The 12,405-nt window shown below is 38.3% G+C and overlaps 1 protein-coding gene across 1 annotated transcript in view; it reads left to right on the top strand.

Annotated features, from left to right (window-relative positions):
• The window catches only part of dna2 (DNA replication helicase/nuclease 2), a 127,290-nt gene that overhangs the window by 96,419 nt on the left and 18,466 nt on the right, over window positions 1–12,405 (top strand). Inside the window, exon 13 of the mRNA XM_052027435.1 lies at window positions 11,847–11,956. Coding sequence (XP_051883395.1) covers window positions 11,847–11,956 — 110 coding nt within the window. The remainder of the gene's footprint in view (window positions 1–11,846; window positions 11,957–12,405) is intronic.

Below are 12,405 nucleotides of genomic sequence, written 5' to 3'. Positions count from 1 at the left end.
CATTATGGTATTATCTTTAGGAAAATTAGAACTGTAAAGATTAAAATGGAATTCTCTGAAAGTATCATTTATTGCCAAAAGATCGGTTGTCCTCTCACCATTGGCTTTCGAAATTTCTTTAATTTGCCGTCTAGCTCTGGAGATTATTAATTGGTTAGCCAGTAATTTACCTGTTTTATCTCCATGCATATAAAATTGACTTTTATCTTTTAAAAGTTGACTTTCAATTGGATATGTTAAAAGAAGATCATAATTAATTTTAATTTCAACTCTCCTTTTATGTAAAGCTGGATCTGGATCCAAAGCGTATTTTTGATCTAATAGTTTCAGTTGATTAACTAGATCAGCTCTTTGTCTGTTAGCTTTTTTCCTAATGCTTGCCATATAAGAAATAATTTGACCTTTAATAAAGGCTTTAAAAGCATCCCAAATGATAAGACTAGAAATCTCTACTGACGAATTCTCCTTTTAAATAAAAGAATAATTTGTTTTTCCATAAATTTTAAGAAGTTTTTTATCAGATAACAAGGTTAGGTTAAAATGCCAAAATCTGTTTGTCTGAGGGAGCCCAGGGAGGTTTAAAGATGGAAGCACGGGAGCATGATCTGAAAGAGCAATGTCTTTCTTTTTCAATCTTTTTATTAGTTTTCAAATTAATACAGATTTATATATAGCATCAATATTTATACATGTAATACAAAGAGATCAGGATAACAATCTCATAGCATAGATAATCATAAAGAACAATAAATATAAAAGAATCGTAGATCCACGATCTCTTAGTAAATGAATATAATATAAAAGAAAGGACAGAAAAAGATTTATTATATAAATTAAAAAGAAAGAAAGGAAAAAAACCCAAATCAATAAGAAAATTGTAAACCAAAAAATTTTCAAAAAAAACAAACCAACAAAAAAAAGAAAACAAAACTGGGCTAAAATTCTCAGCAGAAACAGAGCAATATTATGTCGTCAACTCTGTTCCTCTAAGTTGGAAAGTTATGAAAGGGGATCTACATCATGTGAAAAATTTAATAAATGGACTCCAAATACTTTCAAATTTAAGCGAAGGATCAACGGTACCACTCCTAATTTTTTCCAAGTTTAAACATGATATAGTTTGAGAAAACCATTGAAAAGTAGTAGGGGGTATTGGATCCTTCCATTGAAGCAAAATGGATCGTTTGGCCATTAATGTAACAAAAGCAATCATACGGTTAGCGGAAGCAGATAAATGGCCAGATCCTATCCTCGGTAATCCAAAAATTGCAGTGATAGGGTGAGGTTGTAAATCAATCTTCAATACGTTTGAAATAATGTTAAAAATGTCATTGCAATATTTTTCCAAAAGACGACAGAACCAAAACATATGTGTCAAAGAAACCACATTCGACTTACACCTATCACATATAGGATTTATATGGTTATAAAAACGAGCTAACTTATCTTTGGACATATGGATCCTGTGGACTACCTTAAACTGTATCAACGAGTGTCTGGCACACATTGAAGATGTAACTAAATGAAGAATTTTCTTCCAAGTCTCTATAGGTATAGATGTCTGGAGTTCGTTTTCCCATTCATTCTTAATTTTGTCCAATGATTCTAGACATATTTTCATAACTAAATCATAAATTATTGCTATCAAGCCCTTCTGATAAGGATTAAGACCTAAAATTTTTTCTGTAGTTTCAATTTTGTAAGGTGTCGGAAAAGAGGGTATAGTAGTTTTAAAAAAATTTCTAATCTGCAAATATTGAAAAAAGTGTGATCTGGGCAAATTATATTTATTAGACAATTGTTCAAAAGATGTAAAACAGTTATCAATGAATAGATCCCGAAAACATACTATTCCCTTCCCTTTCCATATGGAAAAAGCTGAGTCAACTCTGGATGGATGAAAGAAAAAATTAGGTTGAATGGGACTTGACAAGTTAAATTTATTCAATCCAAAAAATTTATGCAATTGAAACCATATTCGTATTGTACGTTTAACAATTGGGTTAGTCGTATGTTTACTTAATTTGGTAAGTGCAAAAGGGAGTGAAGCTCCTAAAATAGAAACTAATGAAAATTCAAGTACTGATTGGTGTTCAAGGTGTACCCATTTGGGGCATTGAATTACATCTAAATCTTGTATCCAAAAAATTAAATATCTGATATTAAGTTAGGCAAGGCCAAACCACCATTCTTTTTTAGTTTTTGTAAATATTTCTTACTTAACCTTGGGTTTTTATTCTGCCAAATATATGAAAGAATTTTAGAATCAATAGTGTCAAAAAAAGATTTCGGGACAAAAGTTGGAATTACTTGAAATAAATATAAAAATTTTGGTAAAATATTCAGCTTAATCGCATTAATTCAGCCTACCAATGATAAAGACAGTGGAGACCACTTAGTAAATAATTGTTTAACATGGTCAATTAAAGGCAATAGATTAGCTTTAAATAAGCCCCTATGTTTCTTGGTAATTTTAACACCTAAATACATAAAATAGTCAGTTACCAATCTAAAAGGTAATTGGCTATAAATTGGGGTTTGCATATTCAATGGAGAAAGTTCGCTCTTATTAAGATTTAATCTATAGCCAGAAAAAACACTAAACTGATCTAGTAGTGATAGTACTGCGGGGATAGATTCGTCCGGATTAGAAATATAAACTAACAGGTCATCTGCGTAGAGAGATATCTTATGAATCATCTGTCCGCGAGTAATGCCACATACATTTGAAGAGTCCCGAAGTGCAATACCCAAGGGTTCTAAAGCAATATCAAATAATATAGGGCTTAATGGGCAACCTTGTCTAGTACCTCGAAAAAACCTAAACAAAGGAGATCTTTGATTATTAGTAAGTATTGAAACCATAGGTGTATAATAAATCATTTTAATCGCAGATATAAATTTAGGGCTAAAACTAAATTTTTGTAGTGTAGTGAATGGATATTCTCATTCGACTCTGTCAGATGCCTTTTCAGCATCTAGTGAAACAACACATTCTGGAATTTGGGATGAAGGTGTATATATAATATTCATTAATCTCCTGATATTAAAATGTAAATAACGATTCTGAATAAATCCTGTCTGGTCTTCAGAGAGAATTTGTGGGAGAACCTTTTCCAGTCTAAAGGTCAATATTTTGGAAAATATTTTTGAATCTACATTTAATAAAGAAATAGGTCTATAAGAGGCACAATCAGTGGGATCTTTATCCTTTTTAAGAATTAAAGAAATAGTTGCTTCATAGAAAGATTGTGGTAGTTTACCCACTGATAGGGCATCTTTAAAAATTTTGGCTAACCAGGGAACAAGAATATCAGAAAAGGATTTAAAAAATTTAGCTGTACGTCCGTCAGGGCCAGGTGCTTTACCTGACTTCATTGAAAATATTACTTTATTTATTTCTCCCTCTGAAGTGGGAGCATCTAATGTAGAACATTCATTTAAAGATAGTTGGGGAATCTTCAGATCTCTTAAAAATTCATATATTAATGTAGGATCCTCAGGGGATTCTGGTTGGTATAAAGAAGAGTAAAATTCTTGAAAGGATTTGTTGATTTGAACGTGATCTATCGTGTAAGTATCATCTGATTTACGAATTTTATTAACCTGACGTTTAGATAAAGTAGCTTTCAATTGGTTGGCCAATAATTTACCGGATTTGTCACCATGTATATAAAATTGACTTTTGTTTTTAAGTAGTAGATTTTCAATTGAAGATGTTAATAATAAACTATGTTGTAATTGGAGTTCTGTTTCTCTTTTTAAAAAGCTCCAGATTCGGAGTATCAGAATATTTTTTATCAATTTCTTTAATCTTGTCAACCAATATACGTATTTCATTATTAGTTCGTTTTGTCAAACCAGCGGAATATGAAATAATTTGACCATGGATATATGTTTTAGAAGTATCCCATATTATCCCACTGGAAATTTTTTCAGTAAAATTAGTTAAAAAGAAAAATGAAATCTGTTCTTTAATAAATTGGATGAAATCTGAGTCTTGTAATAGAGAAGGATTAAATCGCCATTGTCTGACATCAAAGGATGCCTCTGGTAATTTAATTGATAAAGTCAATGGTGCGTGATCAGAAATGGCAATTGCATTGTATTTACGGTCCATAGTAAGTGGAGCTAATCTAGCATCAATAAAAAAAAATAATCAATCCTCAAGTAGTTATGGTAAACATGAGAAAAGAATGAAAATTCTTTATCGTATGGGGGTAGAAATCTCCAATCATCTAAAATTCTGGTTTCAACTAAAAAGGAATTAATAAAGACAGCGGATTTGTTTGGAAGTGCAGGATTTGACACAGATCTATCCATTGAAGGGTTTAGACAGCAGTTAAAATCTCCACCCATAATCACAGTGTATTAATTTAAATGAGGAAAAAATGCAAACAGATGTTTAAAAAAATTCAGGGTGATCTACATTGGGTGCATAAAGATTAACCATAACAACTTTTTTATTATGAAGCAGACCAGTAATTAATAAAAATCTACCATTTGGGTCTGATATTGTCTCATGATGGACAAACGAAATTGAGGAGTCTATAAAAATAGAAACTCCTTTCACCTTTGCTTGTGAATTTGAATGGAACTGTTGACCCCTCCTAAATCTAAAAAAAACGTTGATTATCTTTCTTCCTGATGTGAGTCTCCTGAATTGTCCCAGGATTGAACTGATGAAATCATTTGATTATCAATAAAAAAAAGTAGTCAATCCTGGAATATGTATGGTGAACATGAGAGAAAAAGGAATATTCCTTATCTTCTGGGTGCAAAAAATGCCAGGCATCTATGACACCAGTTTCCATTAAAAACTATTGAAGAAATAAAGCTGATTTATTAGGAGCAGCTAATTTAGTGGATGACCTAACTAGTTTGGGATCTAACCAGCAATTAAAATCTCCTCCTAACACCAAAGAGTAAAAATTCAAATCTGGTAGAAGTGAAAAAAATCATACAAAAAATCCTGGGTCATCCGTATTTGGAGCATAAATATTAGCCAATACCACTGGTCTATTATTTATTTTCCCTGATACTATAACGAAATGACCATTGGTATCAGTTATTACCTTGTGTTGATCAAATGAAACTGTCTTATCTATAAGAATTGAAACCCCTCTAGATTTAGCTTGAAAAGAAGATTGAAATTGAAGCCCATCCCATCGATTAAGAAAATGTGAAATGTGAGTTTCTTGTAAAAAGATAATAGAGGTTTTGAGTTTTTTAATATAGGCAAAAAATCTTATTTCGTCTCAAAGGATGATTCAAGCCTTTCACATTAAAACTAAGTAAATTAATAACTCGCTCCATTATAATATTATTTAAATGTAGATAAAAAGAGAATGATGAACAAACCATTGGAGTGTACCATCAAAAAGTACTACAGTTGAGTTCCAGATAAGGTATCTAAGCAACAGATTTGGCTGACAGCCCAAAACAGCTTCCCAGGAAACCACCCCCGCTCCCCCTCCCCAGCACCCAAAGAGAACAAGCCAGCTAAGAAGCAGCTGGCACCTTCCTAAGGACAGTTTAACCCCAATTATCTCTGCTCAATAACTTCAAGCCAGTCATAACAATAAGATAAAGAAAGAAACCACAGTTACAAATGTAAAAAAAACAAGTGTTCTTAGTTCAACACAGCATTTACATGTTGCTTTTTTCTTATTTCAAACTGTATTGAAAAAAAGATTAAAAAAATTCAAAAAACATAAGCATCCCAAGTATTAGTAAGTGATTACTAGAAAAAAAACAAAAAAAAAGACAACAGAAAATGTTCATCGCGAGGAATATGAAATCATTCAGTGGGAGTTTCCAGAAAAATCTGGGCTTCGGACGATCGAAACCATTTGTGCGAGCCATTTTTCAGTATAATTCTGAGTCTTGCAGGGAAACGAAGTGACGGCTTGTACCCTTTCTGATACAGATCTGACATAACCTTTTTAAATTCAACCCGTTCCTTCATAACCTTGGGTGAGTAATCTTCAACGATTCTGATCTGACAATCTTGATAGTTAATCATTCCTCTACGATGTGCTTCCCGAATTAGAAGCTCCTTAGTTTGAAAATCATGGAGAGAGATGATGATTGATCTGGGTTTGACTTGCATAGGAAGTTTAAAAAAAGATATTCTGTGTGCTTGATCAATCTTAGGCAAAGATTCTAGAATACCAGGGAATAACTGAGTCAAAAACTTTGAAAAGAATTCCGTAGGTTGATTACCTTCAGTCTTTTCTGGTAATCCTAGAATTCGGAGATTGGATCTTCTGCTCCTGTTTTCTAAGTCAGTAATCTTCAGCTTTAATCTTTCACTATCTTTGGCTTGCTTTTTACAAAGGTTCTGTAAGTCATCAATTTTCCCATTCAATACCGAAAGAGAGGCTTCATTCTCTTTAATTCATCCTTCATGATCTTCCAGGATTCTTTGAATAGAGTCGAACTTGGCAGTAAGCTGTTGAAGCTGCTGGAAAATAGCTTCCAGAGTTGCAGGGGGAACATCTTCCTTAGTGGTTTTCATAGCCTTAGCACCCCTTGTATTCATAATAAGATAAAATCGCATTTAAATTTGCTACCGAGGACGAAAAGGAAGGATTTCAAATCAGGTTGAAGAGGTTAGATATAGTGAGAGCAGCAGCAAGTAGCTGTTACTTCATCAAAGGCCAGCAGAGACTCCCAAACTTACTAAATTGGTTTATTATTGTAACATGTAGTGAGGTACAGTGAAAAACTTGTCTTATATACTGTCCATACAGGTCAATTCATTACAACAGTGCATTGAGGTAGTACAAGTTAAAAACAACAGCACAAAACAAAGTGTTACAGTACCGAGAAGGTGCAGCGCAGGTAGACAATAAGGTAGACTGTGAGGTCAAGAGTCCATCTTATCATACTAGCGAACCATTCAATAGTCTTATAACAGTGGGATAGAAGCTGTCCTTGAGCTGGGTGGCACGTGCTCTCAGGCTTTTGTATCTTCTGCCCAATGGGAGTGGGGAGAAGAGAGAACGTCTAGGGTGGGTGGGATCTTTTATGCTAGCTGCTTTACTGATGCAGTGAGAAGTGTGGACAGAGTCCATTGGAGGGGAGGCTGGTTTCTATGATGTGCTGAACTGTGCCCACAACTCTCTGTAGTTTCTTGTGGTCATGGGCAGAGCAGTTGCCATACCAAGCCGTGATTCGTCCTGATGGGATGCTTTCTGTAGTGCGTCAATACAAATTGATGAAGGTCAAAGGGGACATGCCAAATTTCTTTAGTCTCCTGAGGAAGTAGAGGCGCTGGTGAGCTTTCTTGGCTGTGGTGTGAACATGGTTGGACTAGGGCAGGCTATTGGTGATATTCTTGAAACGCTCAACTATCTTGACCTCAGCATCGTTGATGTAAAGAGGAGCATGTGCACCGCCCCCTTCCTGAAGTCAATGACCAGCTCTTTCGCTTTGCTGACATTGAGGGAAAGGTTGTTGTCATGACACCATGTCACTACAGTGGTATCATCTGCAAACTTGTAGCTGGAGTTAGAGCAGAATCTGGCCATGCAGTCGTGAGTGTATAGGGAGTAGAGTCGGGGTCTGAGGACGCAGCCTTGTAGGGTGCCAGTGTTGAGAATAAGCAGAAGTGTTGCTGCCTATCCTTACTGATTGCGACCTGTTGGTCAGGAAGTCAAGGATCCAGTTGGAAAGAGAAGTGTTGAGTCCCAGGTTTAGGAGTTTGGAGGTGAGTTTGCTTGGAATGATAGGATTGAAGATGGAGCTGTAGTCAATAAACAATAGTCACATGTAAATTTCTTTACTGTCCACATGCAAATTTCTTTACTGTCCACATGCAAATTTCTTTACTGTCCACATGCAAATTTCTTTACTGTCCACATGCAAATTTCTTTACTGTCCACATGCTCCAGTGATGAGTTTAGGCCAGGGAAGTGTTTTGGTGGAAGGTAAATTGCCTGGGAGGCTGGAGTTAATGCATGCTGTGACCAGCCTTTCGAAGCACTTCATGATGGTGGATGTCAGAGCCACCGGGCAGTAGTCATTAAGGCAGTTATTTTGTTTATCCTGGGTACCGGGATGATAGTTGTCTTCTGAAAGCAGGTTAGAACCTCAGACTGAAGCAGGGAGAGGTTAAAAATATCTGCAAATATCCCCACCAGCTGATCTGCACCGGATCTAAGGACATGGCCAGGGACACTGTCCGGGCCAGTTGCTTTCTGCGGGTTCACTGGTGGAATGCTATCTACATTCTCATCCAAATCAATAATATAGATGACAAAACATGGTGGATGCAGCACCAATCCCTGCAGCACACCACTGGCCACAGGCCTTCAATCTGAAAAACAACCCTCTACTACCACCCTCTGACTCCTTCCACCAAGCCAATTTTGTATCTAATTGACTAGCTCACCCTGGTCCTCGTGATCTTACTTTCTGGACCAGCCTACCATGTGGGCCTTGTCAAAGACCTTGCTGAAGTTCATATTGACAGCGTCTACTGTCATGCCCTTGTGAATCCTGTTGGACACCTCTTAAAAAACTCAATTAAGTTTGTGAGACATTTTCCACACACAAAGGCATGCCGACTAACAATAATTGGCCCTTGCCTTTCCACATGCAGCTAAATCCTATCTCTCGGAATCCCATTCAGTAACTTCCCCCCACTGATGTTAGGCTCGCCAGTATGTAGTTCCCTGACTTTTCCTCGTAGCCTTTCTTAAATAAAGGCCCAATATTAGCCATGCTCCAGTCTTCCAGTACCTCACCTATGGCTAAAGCTGATAAAAATAATTTGCCAGGGTTCCAGCAGTTTTTTCCCTTGCTTCACACAATATCCTAGGATGCACTTGGTCATGCCCCAGGGATTTATCTGCCATTATGCACTTGACGATTGCCAACACTTCCTCTCTTGTAATGTGGATATGTTTCAGGTCATCATTATTCTCTTCCCTGAATTTGCTAGCTTCAATGACCTTCCCCATGATAAATGCAGATGAGAAGCATTCATTTAAGACCTCGCCCATCTCCTGTGGCTCCACACATAGACAACTGGAACTGGAACATAGGGAACTGGAGATGCAGCTTGATGACCTTTGTCTGGTCAGGGAGAGTGAGGAGATGATAGAGAGGAGTTATAGGCAGGTGGTCACACCGGGACCATCGGAATCAGGCAATCGGGTTACAGTCAGGAAGGGGAAGAGTCAGGTACTAGAGAGTACCCCTGTGACTATACCCCTTGACAATAAGTACTCCTGCTTGAGTACTGTTGGGGGAGACAGCCTACCTGGGGGAAGCAACAGTGGCAGTGTCTCTGGCACAGAGCCTGGCCCTGTGGCTCAGATGAGTAGGGAAGGAGTGAGGAGGGCACTAGTGATAGGGGACTGTATAGTTAGGTTGTCAGACAAGCGATTCTGTGGATGCAGGAAAGAAACTCGGAAGGTAGTTTCCCTCCCAGGTGCCAGGGTCCAGGATATTTCAGATCGCGTCCAGGATATCCTGAAGGGGGAGGGAGAACAGCCAGAGGTCATGGTACATATTGGTACCAACGACATAGGTAGGGAGAGGAATGAGGTCCTGAAAAGAGACTAGAGAATTAGGAAGGAAGTTGAGAAACAGGACCTCAAAGGTAGTAATTTCCGGACTGCTGCCTATGCTAAGCGACAGTGGGTATAGGAACAGATTGAGGAGGAGGTTAAATGCGTGGTTGAGGGATTGGAGTAAGGAGCAGGGATTCAGATTTCTGGATCATTGGGGCCTCTTTTGGGGCAGGTATGACCTGTTCAAAGAGGACGGGTTGCATTTGAATTCCAGGGGGACCAACATACTGGCGGGGAGGTTTGCTATGGCTACTGGGGAGAGTTTAAACTAGAATTGTTGGGGGGTGGGATCTGTACTGAAGAGACGGGGAAGAGGTGTTTGGCTCTCAAATAGAGGAAGCTAGAAGTAAGTACCATAGGCAGGTGATAGAGCAGGCTTGAGATGCGTCTATTTTAACGCAATAAGTATTGTGAACAAGGCGGATGAGCTTAGAGCTTGGATCGATACTTGGAGCTATGATCTCTCAGTGGGTGAACATTTTGGTGATAGTGATCATAATTCTCTCTCCTTTACGTTAGCACTGGAGAGAGAGAGGAACAGACAGACTAGAAAGGCGTCTACTTGGAGTAAAGGGAATTATGAGGCTCTCAGACAGGAAATTGGAAGATTAAATTGGGAACAGATGTTCTCAGGGAAAAGTACAGAAGATATGTGGCAAATATTCAGGGGGTATTTGTGTGGAGTTCTGCATAGACATGTTCCGATGAGAGGGGAGTCACGAGAGGATACAGGAACCGTGGTGTACGAAGGCTATAATAAATCTAGTCAAAAGGAAAAGAAAAGCATACAAAAGGTACAGAGAGCTAGGTAATGTTAGAGATCTGGAAGAGTACAAGGCTAAAAGGAAGGAACTTAAGAAAGAGATTAGGAGAGCTAGAAGGGGACATGAGAAGGCCTTGGCGGGCAGGATTAAGGAAAGCATGTGAAGAGTAAGACGATGAGATGCGAAAGGATAGGGCCTATCAAGTGCAGCAGTGGGAAAATGTGTATGGATCCGGAAGAAATAGCGGAGGTACTTAATGAATACTTTATGTCAGTGTGAAGTGGCTCATTTTGGTAGGTCAAATATGTTGGCGGAATATAGTATTAATGGTAGGACTCTTGGCAATGTAGAGGATCAGAGGGATCTTGGGGTCCGAGTCCATAGGACGCTCAAAGCAGCTGCGCAGGTTGACTCTGTGGTTAAGAAGGCATATGGTGTATTGTCCTTCATCAATCGGGGAATTGAATTTCGGAGCCGAGTGGTATTGTTGCAGCTATATAGGTCCCTGGTCAGACCCCACTTGGAGTACTGTGCTCAGTTCTGGTCACCTCACTTACAGGAAGGATGTGGAAGCCATAGAAAGGGTGCAGAGGAGATTTACAAGGATGCTGCCTGGGCTTTTCCCCAGGGCTGAAATGGTGGCCACAAGAGGACATAGGTTTAAGGTGCTGGGGAGTAGGTATAGAGGAGATGTCAGGGGTAAGTTTTTTTACTCAGAGAGTGGTGAATGTGTGGAATGGGCTGCCGGCAACAGTGATGGAGGCGGATATGATAGGTACATGGATCTGAGAAAAATAGAGGGCTATGAGTAAGCCTATAAGTTCTACAGTAGGGACATGTTCGGCACAGGTTTGTGGGCTGAAGGGCCTGCATTGTGCTGTAGTTTTTCTATGTTTCTATGAAGCACAGGATTAAAGGCCAGTCTCCAGGAAAGTTCCCAAGTTAGGATAGGGGACTTTGAAAAGCATAACATGATTAGGCGGTTTTGGTTTTGAAAGAGAAAACGTGTTTAGCAAGTTAATTTGTGTTCTACAAGGATGGGATTAATAGGAAGTAAGGAGCCAGTTGTATATTTTGATTTCCAAAAGCACTTGCTGAAGTGTAAAATTTACTGCACCAGGGATTGAGTGTAACTTTTCACTGTGGGTAAAGGATTGGTTAAAGACAGAAAACAACACCATCTTTAGGAACAAAAAATTTGGAGTAATTTTCAAAAAGGAAATTAGATACAGAACTCGTGTGAAAGTATTCCTAAAGATATGGGATAAGTGCAAGGAAATGGGACTAATTACATAGCACTTCTGTGTTGGATCACTCCAGTTCTGTGGGGTCCAGTCTGGATTAGAGTAAAGCACCTGGCTTACTGTCTAAAACATGTTGAGAGGCACCTTTCAAGCGCTATCCCAAAATTAAAATGACCTCCTTAATTTGTATTCCTTTATTTATCTGTGTGGAATAATGTACTAAGAAAATGATAAGCTATTCTCTATTTCTTTAGTGATAAACTTCGAGAACTTATCATTGGACTGAGGCCACCACAGTTTGTTCCTTACCTGAGCACTGTACTCCCACCTGAAGCAAAGGAAACGGTGGCTAATATTCTGAGAGGTAGTCTGTCTATTTCATATTGCTATATACTCTGTTGGTATTAGTATGAAATTTACAACAACCATTAACTCAGAGTTCTCAAGCTGAATTTGGGCAACACTGGTTTAACCTGTGTTGAGTTTACATCTACTCCCTGTAACCACATGGGTTTCCCTCAGTTTTCCTCCCATGTTCCAAAGACATGCTGGTTGGTAGATTAACTGCTGACTAAATTATCCCTGATAATTGAGTCAGAGGGAAGTTGAGTCAATGGACGTGAGACAGAATTGGTTACAGAGGAATGTAGCAGAATGGAATTGCTCTCAGAGCTGCATAAACTCATTGAGTCAAATGGGGGCATCCTATGTCATAAGAAAATGCTGAAACCTGCAGTCAATTTGTTTGTTGTTTCTAAACTTAGGGTGCTTAGGATGCAGTCTGTTTCTCTGCATTGGTCTTTAATACAAGAG

Source organism: Pristis pectinata, chromosome 12, assembly GCF_009764475.1.
Source record: "Pristis pectinata isolate sPriPec2 chromosome 12, sPriPec2.1.pri, whole genome shotgun sequence".
NCBI lineage: Eukaryota > Metazoa > Chordata > Chondrichthyes > Rhinopristiformes > Pristidae > Pristis > Pristis pectinata.
Note: the sequence above shows the minus strand (reverse complement) of the source record. Positions and strands in the feature narration are given on the sequence as shown.